Source organism: Herpailurus yagouaroundi, unplaced genomic scaffold (assembly GCF_014898765.1).
Source record: "Herpailurus yagouaroundi ecotype Mexico unplaced genomic scaffold, PumYag 142, whole genome shotgun sequence".
NCBI classification, from domain to species: Eukaryota; Metazoa; Chordata; class Mammalia; order Carnivora; family Felidae; genus Herpailurus; species Herpailurus yagouaroundi.
The window spans coordinates 27,482,789-27,502,178 of record NW_024412397.1 but is presented as its reverse complement, the minus strand read 5'-3'; the positions used below and the strand labels follow the sequence as shown (position 1 = coordinate 27,502,178).

The following is a 19,390-nucleotide window of genomic DNA, read 5'->3' as shown; positions in this document are numbered from 1 at the left end:
GTGAGTTCGAGCCCCACGTCGGGCTCTGGGCTGATGGCTCAGAGCCTGGAGCCTGTTTCCAATTCTGTGTCTCCCTCTCTCTCTGCCCCTCGCCTGTTCATGCTCTGTCTCTCTCTGTCCCAAAAATAAACGTTGAAAAAAAAAAATATATATATATATATTGCTTTCAAGTCATTTCATAAGTACATATACACTCGCATATACCTATAGACCACAGATCACATTGCCTACTCTATATACTCTTTTTTAAAGAGAACTTTTTTACCAATGTCTTGGTAACTTAAGAGTTTTGTGGAAGTGCCTTAGGAAGGGTGACAAGAGTAGGGTGGAGGTGAAACAATGGGCCTGGGACCCTAACTCTGCTTCAACTAGAAATAAATGGACTGCTCTTATCTGTTGTAGATAATGGAACATTAAAGTTGTGTTCTCCCTTTTGCAATCTGGTTCTACCATTAACAAATTTGAAAACCACTGTACTTAATTAAGGTTTAGGGTATGGATTTGGTTAACATGTATATACTTGAGCCAAGATCCTTCATGATAGGTCAGAGGTGTACAGACACGGAATACATAAGGACCATAAACATGGATATGTGGAGTCTAGAACAATCACCAATTGCTAATACTGAGAATGGCTAAGGGAGAGGATGTAGGCAGGCAAGCAGACACTGAAGTTATTGTCAACTAAATGAGATACTGTGGTTACTGAATCACGGCTGCTCTGGGGAAATCGGGGCTAACCTGTGAACGCTTACAGACCTGCCTTCAAGGGCACTGAAGCTAGAATTGCATTAAGTGGCCTTCAGAAATGAAATATTTTGATGTTCAGTGCTTCACTTTCCTCAGAACCACTTTGCTACGGAATACTCTGATCCTGCCCTGCTGTGACTGCTCTCCAACAGACCGTGAACTCGGGCAGTGCCCTGCCACTAAAGGAGTGTGAAGTTGTGCTGTAAAGTTTTACATGAGAAATGGCATCAGGTCAAGGTCTCTTTCTTCTTTCCTTCAAAAATTCTGTACAGCCTCAGAGTGCTCTCAAACAACTGCATCTTTTGAATCTGTCCAGTGGATTAAACTTGGGCTCCTGCATCGGATCTTTGTAAGGCCAAAAGAACACTGCCTCTAAGTTATATTATATGTTAGTTACTCACATGAGCCAGATAATCAACTAAGAATCCCAGGTACATCTCTTCAGTTCAGCTGCCAGCCTGCGATCCAGAGATCATCTAATTCAGGCATGGCCAACAGGCATTCAATACCTGCTCCAAAGTTCTAGAAGTAACTTAAGTCATGGAATAAAAGTTGCTCATGAGTCTCTTTGATGCAATCAGCAATTCAGTTAATTCACTGAAGAAAAAAAGTGTGATGTTTACTTCCATTAAACTTATGCTCAGTGATTTTACAGCAAAGCAAGTATAAAACAAGTGTCACACACGAAACAGGATTCAGTTAACACTGACAGGTAAGGTACAAAAAAACAAATGCTTGACTTGGAAATTTAACTTTATTTACAAATGTTGTCCTATAACAAAGATGGCATTCTATTCCTTTAAGCTATCATAACTGATAATTTCCAGAAAAAAGCCATTTACATAGTTTGAATCTTCCTGCATAAAACTGTATTAATGGATGAGCAAATATGGGATGGTCTAAGACATAAAAACAAAACGAAAAACTTATCTAGCATGACTCTCTATTGACAGACAGAATAAAGAATTATACCCCTTAGTTTGCTACTCCAAAAAACGGAAATGTGGTAATTTGGGGGAGAGGTAAATACTTCACAATAGTCTTATATAATATAGTTTAATTGTGATCGTTCAGGATTGCTCTTGCAGCCTAATATTTATGCAGATTTTTTAAAAAGTCATTATTGAAAAAAGGGCGTAGACTTTTTCACACAGATTTTTCTACCAATGGAAATATGTAGAGAGTGGTCTGTTCTCATCATTCAGGCCAATTAATAAAATAACAAATGCACGAAAAAAAAGCACAACTATCATGTGACGATCTGACTCACAAAATTAGAATTCTCCCTGAAATCAGAGAGTATTGCTCAATAGTTCTATAAATTTGAATTTGTCACAGCCAAGATGATACATAGACAAAATAAAGAGTTCAAAGTAAAATTATCCAAATTACCTATTTATCATTTTATCTGTAGTAATCACTTTTAAAAAATCCTTTAAATTTTATGTAGGAAGATCACTCTCACATCATAGCGACGTCATGAGGAACTTCAAAACATTGAAAATTTATCCCTGAGAAGTGAGAGAGAAAAATCTCTATAAACGTGACAGTCCTGTACCCTTTTAACAATCTTTACCATAGCATGAACTTTTATTAACAGTTAGCAATCAAATGTATCCCAATCTTGGATTGTTACTGCCTCTGATGACCTAATTTTTTTTATAATGAAATTATAAATGCAACATTTGTAAAAAAAAATCAGATAAATAGGACTCTGGTTTTATTGTCAGGTTTACATTTTTGTCAAGTGCAAAGACGACCAGCGAAGACACGTATATTCCAATAATGACCGAAGTAATAACTTCTGCTGGCATCTCTTCTTCTGAGTCTCCATTTCCCCCACTGTTCTTCACCCAAATAATAAGAGTAATACAATTGCAATTGAGTTTATTATTATCAATGGCACTGCAAAGAAAAAAAAAGTTTGTTATTATAAAGAAAATAGCAGAAAAAAAGTAATAGTTACTAGCATCCGGGAAGGATGAAAATCTCTACCAATGTCATTCATAATCATGTTGCAAACACTTGTAACAAAGGAACGTGCACTGGATCATAAGATCCAAAACTTATTATAAAGAGGGCTTGTGTGACTGGGGTAAGCGTCACCTGGTGCAACGAGATCAATACGAAGCATGTGTGAATGGTGCTGGTGCAATGCTGGGAACACAGCAGCACAGTGGACCCAGGCAGAAGTAGACCCACATGGCTGTGACACTTGACGTTACAAATGAAGAGCACAAGGCGCCTGGGTGGCTCAGCCAGTTAAGCATCCAACTCTTGATTTCAGCTAAGGTCATAATCTCATGGGTTGTGAAATCAAGCCTCACCCTGAGTGGAGCTCCGTGCTGGGTAGGGCTGGGCATGAAGCCTGCTTGAGATTCTTTCCCTCTCCTTCTGCCCCTCCCCGCCCCCAAACAAACAACAAAAACAAAGAGCAAAGACTCCAGTTTCACCACTAAATTTCTTAACTTTTATTTATTTATGTAATCTCTACACCCCACATGGGGCTCGAACTCACGACACTGAGATCAAGAGCGGCACGCTCCTGAGCCAGCCAGGTAACCCATTTCACCACTAAATTGAAAGTGAACTTATTTACCATTCTATCCAAACTTGTGATCAAAACAGCTAATAAAGCGGGAGAGAGAGAGGCCCTAATTTTAATTGTTTTAAATAAGTTTTGAACCCTTTTTTCTTCAGTTGCACTAAAATAATTTCCAATAGAATGGCAGACACAGGATTTTTCTTCTTCTCTCAAAAGCCTTGTAGGACTCTAGATGACTTTACTACTTGAAGCAACAGAATTTCCAAAAGGCAAGAACACTGCTTTCAGGTCTGAGAACAGGTTTCAGGTCATGCGAACAGATTCTACCACTGAGCATTCCATTTGCTTCAAGTGGTTTAGACAGAAACGAGAGGTAAACTAAGAAAGAAACCAGTAGCTTCTGAACAGTAAAGCCAGGCTAAAGAGAATAAAAATTGACACAAAAACAGTATGTGATGATGTTCACCCTCAGAAGCTTTGCTACTTAAACCAACACCGCAAAATTAAAACTTTAAAGAGTGTTTCACTAGTTTTTTTTTCTTACCTCTCATCACAGTTCTTACAGATCGAATAAGATTCATTAGCTGAGATTTAATTCCTGGCTCCTCTCCGAATCCACCAATTCCCTGGTCTGTTCCCCAGCCAACTGCATGATATAAAAATGATTAGCTGTGTTAAAATTTGTTATGCACTCACCTTGCTTCCTCATTAGTCATCTTCTGAAAAATTAGCTTGAGTCATTGTTAAAGACATAAAATATAAAGGCATCTGACTTCAAAGTTATACAGTACTGATTAAATATTGTATATTCTTTACTTTTTGATAGCAGCAACAATCTTATTTCCAGTTTGATTTTATAAAGTACTATATTATATCGTACTTTATATATAAGGTCTAAATTATTCCACGGTGTTTAATTCAGTGAATATGATTGTTGTGACATGCTGACTGGTTTTTTCCTCCTTTTGAAAAATTTTCTTTTAATATTTCTTTATTTTTGAGAGAGAGAGAGAGAGAGAGCACGAGCAGGGGATGGGCAGAGAGAGAGAGAGGGAGACACAGACTCCAAAGCAGGGTCCAGACTCTGAGCTGTCAGCACAGAGTCCGACGCGGGGCCAGAACCCACGAACCGTGAGATCGTGACCTGGGCCAAAGTCGGATGCCTAACTGACTGAGCCACTCAGGCGCCCCTTTCCTCCTTTTTTAAACAAAACGTTTTCCAGGTCAAAACTGAAAAGCAAGGCATACTGTCAAACTCAATAATTAATTAGCTCAAATCAGAATTTCTAAGATCCAACACAATTATCAGTATGAAAATGTTGCAGCTGAGACATACGGGCTACATTACTTGAGGAAATGTTAAGGGACACCTAGCTGGTGGCGCTTGCTTAGGCTTTCTGAGAGCTGTGCTCCATCCCACCAGCAAGGGCAGGGGACTTTCCCCTCCATCACTCTCCTCATTTCTCAATTCAGAGCTGAGGAACCGAGCCCGCTACCCCACTTATTCTCTGTAAATGAGTCATTTACCTTCTTCTGCATCATTTTCCTGATATTCTAAAACATTATTTTTTCCCCTTTACCTGCTAGTTCTTTCTTTATTGTCATACATTCTTCTGAAGACCTACAAGTCCTCATTTCTGCAGGCTGTCTCTTGTCTGCATTTCAGGCCCACTTCTCACATCTTCAATTATTTTGTATCTCCCATGACTGTAGGGCTTAATTCCTGACAGGTTGGCCCTTAATCTCAAAGACGGTCTTTATTTTATACACGAAAGAACCAAGTCTCAGGTAACAAGACTGTAACTCATTTAGTCAACTTTTATTTGGTTGAAATAAAGGTTAAAAAATGGTTGTCTGCTTTTTTGTGTCACATCAACACTGAGATATGCTGTGGGATAAAAGTAATTTAAAAATCAAGTTCACAACAGAGCTGATGTGTTCTAACTAGCACTCCCCCCTCAGGGCCTAGCTTGTGTTGTGCTGACGGCCTTCCCAGTCGGCAGGGGTGTCACTCTTTGTCGGGCTCCCCCAGTACAGACACCATCACAGTCCGACCCTACACCATCTCTTGCAAGACTCTTTCACCAGATGCCTCTGTAATCTAGCTGTCTTAACCCTGTGAGTTTTCTCCCTTAAAGGGTCAGATCTTTCTACCTCACAATCATGTGATGATTCCCACTGCCTACTGAATAAAGTTCAAACTCCTTAAACTCACATTCTTGCCCAATATCCCATCACCACCTTCCACGTGTTCCTCATCACTCTCAAGGCCCACTAATTGTGGTACATGTTAAAGACAGCTTCTGAGTCACTGCCTTCAGTGTCAGGGCCTTTCCGACATTCCTCTCATATCATAATGAACCTTCTTTCTCTTTGTTCCCCAAATAGCTGACTGACTGTAGTGACTCTGTTCTCCTTCTTGGTTAGCTGTTTTCAAGTGTCTCTCATTCGACTGTATAAAACCCTGGAAGACAGGGGCTAAATTTATACTTTCTTCACCTTCCCACTCTCCCGCACCCTCACCCCACCGCAAGTACTTAGTGAATGTTTGTAGAATTGAAGTGAATTATCTGGGTTAATCTGGGACAAGGTGAAATTAGGTAAATTCTAGGACCACAGACGAAGACTTCCAAAGAACTCTATTTCTTAATTTTTACCACACAGCAAGTTATAACATGAACAAATCAATCCATTGTAGCTTTAGGGGAGGGGGGCAGGTCCTCCAATATTAAATGTATACATCTATCCAAGCTAAAAATAATTGTAGAAAATATACCTGCATCTTGCCTGGGCAACGTTACCCTTCCACCTCCAGACGTACTCTCTCCAGCAAGCAAATGTACTTATGCTGCTTTCCCAGCATTTGCTTTTAATGTATTACGAATTTTACTACAATGTCTTTCCTCCAAATAACTGTCTCACTCTTCCAGCAGCTCAGCCAGCATTCGCCACTGAGTGGCAATCCTCTTTTTGTAACTTAAGTTCAAACTGTGGCACCAGCCTTCACCTACTTACAGTGTGGCAAAACGATTTCATATCAGACTCCGCAGACACACAGGACACACAGAATGACGTCCCACCAGCAGCGGTGTCAGTGTCCAACCTGCATAACTGCTACAGGAAAACTTCTATGGGGAAGCAACATGGCTGGGATAACGGACTTACAGAAGCCTCTGTGACAGTTCTGCACGACGAAAATGCAGTGTGGTTCTGGTTCAACACGATGGGGTCGGGGAGGAAAAAGTTGACCCTGACCCTCCTGGGGTCCCTGGCTACTTCCGAAAATTAAACTGATAAAAACAGATAAACAGGAGAAAAGCATACAAACTCTATTAACTTTTTACATGTACCTGGGAGCCTTCAGAGAAGGCTTCAGTCACTTCAAAGAAGTGACCAGAGCGGGAAACTTTTGAGACAAAGAAACAATACATTTGTGAAGAACTGATAAGATAAAGGGAGTTTGACCTGAGAGTGGGGGTAATAAATGGTGGGAAAGTAACAAGGTTTGTTTATATAGTCTTGCATTCTGGTGAGATCGGCAAGGGAGACTAAGCTCCTGCTTTGGGACAGGAGGGCAAGGCGGGAGCAGATGGGGAGGGTGACCTTCCTGTGTCTGCCATTCTCTCAGACTCCTTCAGCTGAAAATTCAATACTGCCAAGGTGTCATAGTTTGGGGTAGCATGTCTGAACCTTGAACCTCCTCAATGGATACACACTTTTATCTTAGCTTTCACCTGTGAAACCCTACTAAAAATGACAACAGAGAATACAGACTAACAAGAGACACGTTTCCAGGCCAGAGAAGTCAATCAAAATTTGAACAATAAGAAATAAATGAAGAAGAGTGACTGACTCTAAGAGAAAGCTAGACACCTGCACCCTGCAGGAAGTGCACAATGGAACACTGAGGTGAACGGTGCTGAGACTGAAACCCTGGGAAGGTGAGAGGAAGCTCAAAGCGTCGGTGTGGACAACAGGAAGGAAAAAGAGGACTCAATGAGAGTCTACAAATGAGCAGTGGGCTGCCCCCTGCCCTCCCATCTCCGTCCCCGGACTGACCTGACAGAAGGGCGTGCCACTCACACCATCAAAGGCAAGAGGTTCACTCTCAGCAGAGAACCAAAGAAGCTCCAGAGTGAGGGGTATCCAGTGTGAGCAGAAGGAGTGAAAATCTGCACACCGAAGTGTCAGGCTCTTGCCCATTTTCCCCGCGCACCTCTAAGTCTGATCACGGAACACTGACATTCTGCAGGCAAGAAGTTAGAAAATTACTCTGGTAATTGGCCAGCGGCCCAGGAAGAAAGACTTCAGATACTGATATCTTGGGGGGGGGGGGGGGAATCCTCAGCAAAACAGACAACTTTAAGCACCAGTGAGGCCCACCAGCAAACAAGCCCCAACCACACCCATGGCTTCCAATGAGCCCCTCTGAGCCTTACACTTAAAAATGAAGTCAAGGGGCGCCTGGGGGGCTCAGACGGTCAAGTGTCCAACTTCGGCTCAGGTCATGATCTCACAGTCGGTGAGTTTGAGCCCCGTGTCGGGCTCTGTGCTGACAGCTCAGAGCCTGGAGCCTGCTTCGGATTCTGTGTCTCCCTCGCTCTCTGCCCCTCCCCCGCTCGTGCTCTGTCTCTGTCTCAAAAATAAATAAAAACATTAAAAAAAAAAAAAATGAAGTCAAAAAGAAACAATCCGTGTCATGGGAAGAGAACAAAAACAGAAAAAGAGACTCGGAGGAAGAGACAATGCAAGAAGTAGAAGAAAACATTTTTACTATTCATGTATTTACAGTGACTGGTTTAATTTTTTATTTCATTTTTTTAAGTAATCTCTATGCCCAACATGGGACTCAAACTCACGACCTCAAGATCAAGAGTCGCATGCTCTACTTACTAAGCCAACCAGGCACCCCACAACACATTTTTTAAAATGAACATCTATAGAGAGTAAAGCTATTGGACCTATGGAACAAGAACAGGATGCCATAAAAAAGAACATTAAGGAATCAAGATGGAGCTCTTGTTCTTGCTATGTTAGCATCACAAGTTCAAGAGGTTGACAGATTAAGTTGAGAAAACCTATTCGACAAGGCTAACAAAGGGTATATACCTGTCAAAATAACTGGAGTTCCAGAGAGAAGGAAAAACAGGAAGAAATTATCAAAGAAATATTAAGAGATAATATTATAGAACTGAAGGACATGAGTCTTTAGGCCAAAAGGGCCCAATCAGAGAAGAGCTTAATGGGGGGGCAGGGGGAGGCACACATTGTACATTCTCAGACCTCTGAAGATAAGAATAACCTAAAGCCTTTCAGAGAGACCAGTCAGGTTGCACAAAGAATCAGGAAACAGAATGGCATCAGACTTCTTAACAGCAATACTGGAAATTAGAAAATTAAGTGAAACAATGTCTTCAAAAAAAGCTCTGAAGAAAAATTAGTCCCAATCTAGAATCCTATAACCAAACCACCAAAAAAAAGCTAGAAGAATGACAGCACGTTTTTTTTTTATTGTTCAGCTGTGAGCAATATTCAGTGATAGTAATGTTAAATATGGAATACAGATATCACCAATAATTGGCTGAAAATGGGAGAGATGGGGTAGGGGAAATGTGTGTGTACTTGTGCTCACACAAGAACAAATGTACTGATCATGGTATAATTATACTAAAAACCCTTCCACAGCAGTAAGTCAGGGATTCGGAACTTGGAAGAGTTGAAAATAATTGCTTTTAAGAAATGAAGCTCGGGGCGCCTGGGTGGCGCAGTCGGTTGAGCGTCCGACTTCAGCCAGGTCACGATCTCGCGGTCCGTGAGTTCGAGCCCCGCGTCGGGCTCTGGGCTGATGGCTCGGAGCCTGGAGCCTGTTTCCGATTCTGTGTCTCCCTCTCTCTCTGCCCCTCCCCCGTTCATGCTCTGTCTCTCACTGTCCCAAAAATAAACAAACGTTGAAAAAAAAAATTAAAAAAAAAAAAAAGAAATGAAGCTCAGGTTGAAGAGATGGGGCAGGAGGCTTCTATCTTTCTTTACAAACAGAAGAGCTTTTTGACTTTAAACACCAAACACACTATACATTACACTGATAAAGAAAAGTGAAATTTCAAAAGAAAGCCTGTAATGATGTTCATCCACTGGAGAATCCCCTCTGCAATTAGAAGTTCCTCTGCAGAGCACGAACCCCCTGAGAGCAGAGACAGTCGACAAGTAGAGAGGTTTCATTCAGGAATCACTCTGAATATTTAAAATTACATTTTAAAACAAGCTTTAATGACAAATCACAGGAATCTACTCCCAAAACCAAGACCACACTGTATATATACACTGTATGTCAGCCAACTTGACAATAAATTATATATATATATAAAAAAAATCAAATCAAGTCAAACCAAACCAGCTTTAAATGGAATTGTTGGTTTCATTTCCTTCACTTGCTTTTCGGAAGTTATCATTACTAAAATCAATGCTTTCCACCCACAGCCACAATCTCTTAGATCTAGGTAAAAAGGACTTGTTTCTACACACCCAGTTTTTATCAGAAAACATAATTTCTGGGGCACCTGGGAGGCTCAGTTGGTTAAGCATATGACTTTGGCTCAGGTCATGATCTTGCTGTTTGTGGGTTTGAGCCCCGTGTCGGGCTCTGTGCTGACAGCTCAGAGGCTGGAGACTGTTTCAGATTCTGTGTCTCCCTCTCTGTCTGCCTGTCCCCTGCTCACAGTATGTCTCTCTCTGTCTCCAAAATAAACAGTAAGTTATCAGTTAGCTTTAGCCTAGTCTCTATTCTCAAGTCCCTAGAATGAAAACTAAATTTTGGGTAGAGAGTAAATCATCTGTCTAGATATTATATAGACAAACACAAGAGTGACAAGTAAAAGACCAGGTGCCATGGATTATTCTTTTATTCTAACAAATAGCTTTCCCTCCAACTGCTACTTAGGGAGTCTCGGTTGTTTTCCTAAGGAAACTGGCCAAAAGCTTTAAAGAGTTTTGTCCTTTTTTTTTTTTTTTTTTTAAGGAGAAAGATTTAATTCTGCAGCTCTCTTGACACTTCCATAGCTAGAGGGCCTAGAAAAGAATAAATGATAAGACCTGCCAGCACTGGCCAGCTGCCATAATTTTAGGAATAGAATTAAATATAAAAGTTACTTATTAGCAAACACCAAACATGTTCTTCTGCTGCCCAGACTTCAAAAAGTCATACATAAAATAGCAATCCATCCAGATTGAACCAAAAACCTTCAGCTAAATACATTCTGAAGAAAAGCATTAGCTACTGTTCTGAAGGCTGGCTGACCCTGGGCAAATCTCAGCCTAAGATCAGTTTCCATATCTGCAAAAGAGATGAGTGTGCTTCACTTTGTCAATGTCACCAAGTTTGTATGTGAATCAAATGCCATCACAGACGTGAAAGTACCTAATAAACTACACAAAGAACTCTGCTAACATACGTTTTAAAAAATTACCTTGATTAAGGGGCGCCTGGGTGGCTCACTGGGTTGAGCACACAACTCGATTTTGGCTCAGGTCATGATCTCATGGTTGATGGGATCAAGCCCTGCATCAGGCTCTGTGCTGACAGCGCGGAGCCTGTTGGGATTCTCTCACTCCCTCTCTCTCTCTCTGCCCCTCCCCCGCACATGCGAGAGAGAGAGAGAGAGAGAGAGAGAGAGAGAGAGAGAGAGAGAGAACGAACTCTAGCTCTCTCTCTCTCTAAAAAAACATTAAAAAAAAGAAAAAATTACTTTGATCAACAAGATCAAGGTTGAAGTAAACGATCTGGTACACTTGGACTAATCTCTCGTGGGTCCACGTAATTCTCAGGCCAATGTAATAATTTCTGCTTAATCTGTGATGAAATTCAACAAATGCTTTTCAGGAGTATATATTTACAGACATATAGTTACAGATCTCACTACTCTAAACTCTAATATTACATTGGCTTTGGAGCAGTCACTTAAACCCTGAACCAAAATACCTTGTAATAATATTTTAATTACTTGCGATGGACTGAATTGTGTTCTCCCCACATTCCTGTGTTGAAGCTTACGTGGAGATGGGGTCTTAAGGAGCTAAGTATGGTTACGTGGGTCATAAGGGCAAGGCACTAATTTGATAGGACTGTGGCCTAACAAAAAAGAGGAAGAAAGAGATCTCGATTCCCCTCCTCACTTCCACCTAGCCATGTGAGGACACAGTGAGAAGGCGGCCGTCTGCAAGCCAGAATACCCCCACCAGAACTCAACCATGTTGGCACCCTTATCTCAGACTTCCAGCCTCTAGAACTGTGCGAAAATAAATTTCTGTTGTTTAAGCCACCCAGGCTATGACACTGTTATGGCAGCCAGAGTGGACTCATAATGTTTCATGTACGGAATGCTTCTTTTGTAGCACTCATAACTACTACTGGACATGATCCTCGTCAAAGGGATACATACCGGGCACCATAAGCAAAAACTAGTAAGAATAATTTGGACAGGTATTAAAATACACTATGTCTTTTTTTTTTTTTTTCCTTGCACAAAAAGGGAATTTGTGTCATTGTGAAACACTAGAGGATACAACACATTCTCTGCACTGCAATCAAAATACTGGTTCAACTATTTGAATAAACATACAGCTCTCAAATCAGGAATTGCAAGAATACGATAATGGTAACATTATTCAGTTACTTAGAAAATACTCACTGACTGATGGAATTGTAAAAATGAGAGAGTCCCTGTCATCAGCCTACTGGAAAAGACGGAATGAAACTGCAGTGGTGCTACGGCCCACGGAATAGGTCAGTGATGGTTTCTGGGAGAGGCAAATGGCAAAGATATGCCTTAAAGGTCATTCTGACCTAAGTCAAAGTCACTGAAGGCAGAGAAGTATGAGTAGAGAAGAGAGAGAACCATGGTAAGAATGGCACATGGGGTAAATACTGCAGAAGGGTCAAAGAAGGGAAGGAAAGGGAGGAAGGGACACATCATAATGTGATGTGAGTTTATAAGTCACACGAGGAAGTCTGACTTTTATATTAAAGGCTATGGATGTTAGAAAATTCAAGAATTTCAAACCACTGAGGAACACGTTCAGCTTCTCATGGAGGGTAGAACAAAGAGAAACAAAATTGGAGGGAGGGGACCACTGAGGAGGTTACTATAAAAATCTAGGCAAGAGTTAAGAGCTTACATAAACAATATTTAACAAATACTTAAAATATTTTAAAATTCTATTTTAAAACATAGTTTTTTTTTTTTTTTTACTATTTAACTTTTTAAAATCTTGTCAAATTTTTATTCAAATTCCAGTTAGTTAACATACAGTACAGTATTGGTTTCAGGAGTATTCAAGTGCTTCGTCACTTACAGACAATACCCAGTGCTCATCAGAAGTGCCCCCCTTATACCCATCACCCATTTAACCCATCTCCCACCCACCTGCCTCCATCAACCCTTAGTTTGTTCTCTATCATTCAGAGTCTCTTATGGTTTGTTTCTTCCTCTTTCCCATATGTTTTGTTTCTTAACTTCCACATATGAGTGAAATCATATGGTATTTGTTTTTCTCTGACTTATTTTGTTTAGCACAATATACTCTAAGTCCATCCACATCATTGCAAATGACAAGATTTCATTCTTTTTGATGGCCAAGTAATATTCCATTGTGCATATATATCACATCTTTATCCATTCACTAGCTGGTGGACATTTGGGCTCTTTCCATAGTTCGGCTAGGTATTTTGTTTTTTATTATTATTATTATTTTTTTTTTGTAGTAGTAGTAATCACATGAGGGTCAAACTCACAACCGAGTCCTACCGCCCTCTGACTGAGCCAGCCAGGCACCCCTAAATAAAGGTGTTGTTGTTGTTATTTTTAAGTAGGCTCCATGCCCAATGTGGGGCTTGAACTCACGACCCTGAGATCAAGAGCTGTATGCTCTACTGACTTAGCCAGCCAGGCGTCCCTTAAATGTTTTAAAACAGCTTATCCACTTAAGGTATGACAATGTAGGTTTTTCCTTAGCTCTGAGACCATATTCAAAACACATATTCAGATAAAATATCTGTGCTACTTCTGGAGAGAAGAGGAAATGAAGACAAAGTTCTAGGAGGCAAAGTATTAACATTTCCGGGGCATTCCAACGGTTTTGTAGCAGTGATTTTCATTTAGGGGCAAAAAGCTAAGTCACCTGCAGAAATTTTGGAAAAGACACTGGTGAACTTCACTTCTGGAAAATATTAATGCAGGTCTGGAGTAAGGTCTGGGCATTGTATTCTCTTTCAAGATCATTTTGGCAATTCTGGGTCCATTTCCTTTAGAAGCAACGTGTCAGTTTCTGTAAAAAGCCAACTGGAATTTTGATAGACATTGCATTAAATCTGTACATCAATAATATTAAGTATTAATACTAAGTATTAATATATTCATCTTTTTAAAAGTTTATTTATTTTGAGAGAAAGTGAGACAGAGAGAGGGAGAGAGAGAGAGAGAGGAATAGAGAGAGAGCAGGGGAGAGGCAGAAAAAGAGGGAGAGAGATAGAATCCCAAGCTCTCTTGCAAAAATAAAATTTTTAAAAAATGGGTAGAAGATTTGAATAGACACTTTTTTAAAGACACAAAAATGGTCAACAAGTATATGAAAAGGTGCTCAATATCACTTATCATCAGAGAAATACAAATCAAAACCACAATGAGAAATCACTTCACACCTGTTAGAATGGCCATTATTAAAAAAACCCAAAAAAAACAAAAAACAAGAGATAGAGACACTTGAGGAGCTCAGATGGTTAAGTGTCTGACTCTGGATCTCAGCTCAGGTCATGATTTCGTGCTTCGTGGGCTCGGGCCCCCCCCATCAGGCTCTGCGCTAACCACGCAGAGCCTGCTTGGGATTCTGTCTCTCCCTCTCTCTGCCCTCCCCTGCTCGCGCTCACGTGCTCGCTCTCTCAAAATAAAAAACAAAAACAAACAAACAAAAAACACCCAAACTGTAGATGCAGGGGGAGGGGGGGAGAGACAAGATATAATAAATGCTGGCAAGGATGTGGAAAAAGGGAACCCTTGTGCTTGGTTGAGGGAAATGTAAATGGGTACAGTCACGATGAAGAATAGTGTAGAGGTTCTTCAAAAAAATTAAAAACAGAACTACTACATGATCCAGCAATCTCACTTCTGAGAATGTATCCAAGAGATGAAATCACTATCTTCAGATATCTGCACTCCCATGTTCACTGCATTATTCACAATAGCCAAGAAACAACCTAGGTGCCCACTGACAGACGAGCAGAAAAAGGAAATGTGGTGTATACATAAAATGGAGTATTATTCAGCCACAAAAAAAAAGAAAGCTGTCATTTGTGACAACGTGAGTATATCCTGACAGTATTACAGCAAGTGAAATTAAGTCAAAGACAAATATTGTATCATCTCACTTACATGTGGGATCTACAAACATCAAATTCACAGAAACAGAGTAATATGGTGGTTGCCAGGGGTTGAGCAGTGAGGCAAATGGGAAGTTCCTGGTCCAAAGGTACGAACTCCGTGATAAGATGAGTGAGTTCCAGGGATCTAACGTACCGCATGGTGACCATGGTTAACGATACTGTACTGTATACCTGAGAGTTGCCTTGAGAGAAAATTTTAAATGTTCTTGCCCCCACAACCACAACAACAAAATTACAATTATGTGAGGTGAAGACCACTGTCTGCGGTAATAAGCGTTCCGCAGTATATCCGTGTAGCCAACGATCCTTGTACACTTTCAACTTACGCAACGTTAGACAGGCACACCTTGCTTCATTGCTTGCCTTTATTTCACTTCCCCGATACTGTGTTTTTTACAAATTAGAGGTTTGTGGCAATCCTGTGTCAAGCAAGTCTAGTGGTGCCATCTTTCCAACAGCTCACTTTTTGTCTCTAGAGGTGTCACATTTTGGTAATTCTCGCAGATCTCCGTCTTTTTATTATCGTATTTGCTATGGTGATCTCCATTTTATCACTTTCCACTCACTTCTCAACACATTCCAATTTGGATTTTATCCACAGTTACAGCCACCTGTGTAGAATCACCAATGACTGCTATTACTCTGAATGCTTAGGACACTTCTCCATCCTTATCTTATTCCTCAGAACGTTCCACTGGCGTACTACCTCTCCTTCTAACACTCCTTGGCTTCTGTGAAACCCACTGCTACGTGTTCCCTCTTCTCTTGCTTTGCTCACTCAGCAACTTCTCCTGTCAGTTCTCCCATCTCTACGTAAACATTAAATACTCAAAGAGATTCTGGGACTGTCCTGGTCACCAATTCTCTTTGTCATCTATTCTTTCCCTGAGAGATTTTCTCTCTTTACGTGGTGGCTTCATTCATCACCTGTGCTCGATAAATTCAAATGCAATCTCTCCTGTGACTCTTGCTTCTGTTCTATAGACTTAACTCCAACAGACTATTCCACATCTGCACTTGCCAATTCACAGAAATCTCAAACTCACCACGTCCAAAACTTATTTCACTATCTTTTCACCTTCTTACCCACCACTGCTGCCCTCATTTTTCTTCCAGTACTCTCTACACCTTGGTAAAGGTACTATGTTTCACTCAGGTGCTTAAGCCAGAAAACCAGGAGATCTTTGACTCTGACTTTTTCTTCCCTCCCTCATTCCCAACATCCAAACAGTAAATCCCGCTTTTTCTACTTTCGAAATATCTCCTGATCGGTATTAGTCTCCAGGACTACCATAACGAAGTGCCGCAAACTGGATGGCTTAACACGACAGAAATTTATTTTCTCACAGTTCTGGGGACCGGAAGTCCAAAATCAAGGCGTCAGCAGAGTTGGTTCCTTTTGGGGCCTCTGAGGAACGTTCTCATCTATGCTTCTCGCAGCTTCTGGTAGTTACCGGCAATTCCTGGCATTTTCCAGTGTCCAGCTACATCCCTGCACTCTCTGCCTCTGTTGTCACTTGGCCTTCTTCCCCCTGTGTGTCTCTCTCTCTCCATATATGGACACCTCATTGGCCGTCCTCATCCAGTGTGACCTTCTCGATTACACCTGAAAGACCCTATTTCCAAATAGTGTCATCTTCACAGGTACCAAGGGTTAGGACTTCAATATATCTCTTGGGGGAGAAAAATCCAGCCCCCGTAAGATCTTTTCTACTTTTCTGCATAGTATACTAGTGAGGAGACAGACTTCTGAGTCAGAATGCCTAAGGTGAATCCTAGCTCTGCCACTTTCTAGCTGTGTGATCATAGAAAAGTTACTTCCTCTCTTTTGTGCGTCAGGTTTCCCATCTGTAAAGTGGGGATGAAAACAGTACCGATCTCACAGGGTGTTGTGAGGGTTACACGAGTTAATAATCTAAGCAAAGCACTTGATACAGATCCTGGTACGTGGTGTTCAGTGTTAGTTATTATTACACCCACTCAACTGATGTGATACCCACCATTTCTATTTGCGCTGTTTGAAATGGTGCCTCCCACACCCACTATTCTACCCTGTTCAGTCTGTTCTCCACACTGCAGTGAGAAGGATCTTGCAAATAACACGAATCTGGTCCTGTCACTACTCTGTTTAAGACCTTGTTTTCACCTGCCCCAGTTTTCACACTCAGTGTTACTCCTCACCCTCCCAACTTCTCCCAACCTTTAGCCTTCACCGAATTAACGTTTACTCACTTATCAGATTTTGGGTTAGACCCGCTTCATCCACGAAGCTTTCAAAGATTCACACGTCGGCGTTTCCCTGCACTTCTGTTTCACAATATTCTGCATACGTGTCATTATTCCTTGTTCATTTTTTAATTTAAATGAACTTCCATTAGAAGGGCAGGGGGACTGCTGTAACCCCACCTCCTAATTACATGGGCCCAGCACACAGTGTGTGCTCAACAAATCTGAAGGAATAAATGGGTCTGAGTTTCAGTGATTCACACAGATATGTCTGGTACGCTTGCAGACAAATGATGGTATCCTTTGTGTATCTGGCATACCTGTGCAGATAAATGACGTCACATCACAGACTATCCTGTCTTAATTTTGCCTCATACAGCAAAAAGTGGCCTGCGCGGGATGGCACGCAAATCGCTGTATTGTGAGTTACCAGCGGACATAATTGTGTCTTCATCTTGCTATTCTTAAATTCTAGCCTGGCACATTGTAGGCATCCAATAAGCTGTGCTGCATAAACTTTTCTAGGAACGTGGGTAGCTGGATGTCCTGATAATCCGAACACTGTCCCTTTCCTCCTATCCGCAAAGACCAGGAACCCTACGGCCCTCCATCAGTTCATTCTTCTAATTACCCACACTCCAAAATGAACCACGCCCCTCCCTCTGTACCTAAAAACTCAGATCCCAGGTTTCTGACCATTAAAAACAGTCAAAGACGAGTGCATTAAGTTACTAACCTAAACAAACCGCAGGGGCAGGGGCGCCCCTGGGTCTTCTGTATCCCTCCCCATCCCGACCCCGGGGGTCCGGCACACAGGGCGCACCTGTTAAACAATCTTCACCCCGTGTTGAGCTCAAACTCGGTGAGACGGAAGTGGCTCGGCTTCCTCCCGTCAAGGAAGGGCCCTAAGAGTAGAGCCCTCGGCCTCCCGTCGGTCCCGGCCCAGGCTGTCCCCTCCCGCGGCCCGACCGGGCACCGCTCCCCCGGGGCTCCGCCGCCGCCTCACCCCCGCCCCCCAGCCCGGCCCCGCGGCCTCACTCACTGTTCTTGAGGAAGCGCTCTTCGTGCAGCACGGCGATGGCATTGACGCAGAGCAGGGCCGCTTGCAGCAGCGAGTACAACGTAAAGGCCATAGCCTCCCGGAGCCGCCCGAGGCCCGACCGTTCTTTCTCCCGCCGCCGCAGGGGACGTGGCGCCGCCACGACCAGCGCTCTCCTACGGGAGCCGGGCAGGCCCCAAACGCGCTCTCCCAGAAGCTCCGCCCCCATCCGGCTAGGACCCGCCCCACGCTCACGTCAGCCAGGCGGGTCGGCTCCGCTGTCTAGACCTGTGAGGTCCAGTGCCGTGGCCAGCCACGCATGGCTGCTCAAAGCTGGAAATGTGGTTGGCGGCGGTTGGGGTGCTGTAAAGTGGGAAAGACTGTACACACGGGATTTCAAAGGCTTAGGACGAAAACAAGAACGTCAAATCTTTCGTTAATTTTTAAATGTTGATTGCCTGTTGAAATATTTTAAATATAATAGGTAGATAAAGTGAATTGTTAACATTAACTTCTGCTTTTTTTTTTTAATGTGGCTATGAGGACATTGTTAATGACATGTGAGGCTTGCATTGTATTTCTTTTGAAATACACTGTACTTGACACTCCCCAGAGCTGTATGGGATGCTAATATTCCTATTTTACAGATGAAGAAACAGAGGCTTTGGCAAATACACTTGTTAAAAATTTAAAGTGAAAATGACATGTACTAAAATTACTCAGTGAGAAACAGTCTATCTTTGATCAAACTAGCCAGGCCTCTATTGAGCCCTCTTCTCCACTAGGCCTCAACCTCAGCCTATGGAAACTAGACTCTCAACACAAATGATTTCATCCACTTTCCTGCCCCTCCCTTAAATGGTAGCATAGTTCCTAATAGCTGAAGGCCACATCCTTAGGATGACCCCAGCCCCCCTTAAAGAAAGCTCAAGGCTGCCAAAAGTATTTACTGTTTGTTCTAGCCAACCTGAAAATAGGCCCCTGACCATCCTTTCTTGCAACATTTTACTTAAAAAGGCCTACATTGTGACTCCTTCCTCTGTGCCCTTGAGATGTATATGTATTTCCTGTAATTCAGGAGTGTCTTTCTGACCTGAAAGCCATTCCTTTAAAATATAATCTTCAGAGAGAATAGGGCCTCTTGTTTCCCAGTGTCTGTGGGAGGGTAGAATCCTAACTTTGATAATTGCCAGCCAACAGTCCCAACTGGCCAGTCAACATTTATACTGACCACCCCTCTGTCATTTTTCCCATCTTTTGACTTTACAGAGCCCCTGTTCACCTCCTTTTCTTCTCTCTCATTCTCCCTTTAAAATGCCCTGTCTTGGGGCGCCTGGGTGGCTCAGTTGGTTAAGCGTCCGATTTCGGCTCAGGTCATGATCTCACGGTCCGTGAGTTC

General features: G+C 42.1%; 1 protein-coding gene across 1 annotated transcript; it reads right to left on the bottom strand.

The window, feature by feature from the left end:
• Nucleotides 1–1,485: 1,485 nt before the first annotated feature.
• On the bottom strand, nucleotides 1,486–18,174 carry IER3IP1 (immediate early response 3 interacting protein 1). Its single transcript, XM_040478912.1, has 3 exons — nucleotides 17,995–18,174; nucleotides 3,840–3,941; nucleotides 1,486–2,655 (listed from the first exon to the last, which is right to left on the bottom strand). Exons 1-3 carry the CDS (start codon nucleotides 18,083–18,085, stop codon nucleotides 2,600–2,602), a joined length of 249 nt encoding a protein of 82 aa, XP_040334846.1. The 5' UTR covers nucleotides 18,086–18,174; the 3' UTR covers nucleotides 1,486–2,599.
• Nucleotides 18,175–19,390: the final 1,216 nt, after the last annotated feature.

Bases quoted from the DNA above. Each gene is read 5' to 3' on its own strand.
- IER3IP1 (XM_040478912.1), bottom strand. From the start codon at position 18,085: ATGGCCTTTACGTTGTACTCGCTGCTGCAAGCGGCCCTGCTCTGCGTC. The intron at 3,942-17,994 runs GTGAGTGAGGCC...TATATCATGCAG, and splicing joins AGAGCGCTTCCTCAAGAACA to TTGGCTGGGGAACAGACCAG. The intron at 2,656-3,839 runs GTAAGAAAAAAA...TTTTCTTTGCAG, and splicing joins TGTAAGAACTGTGATGAGAG to TGCCATTGATAATAATAAAC.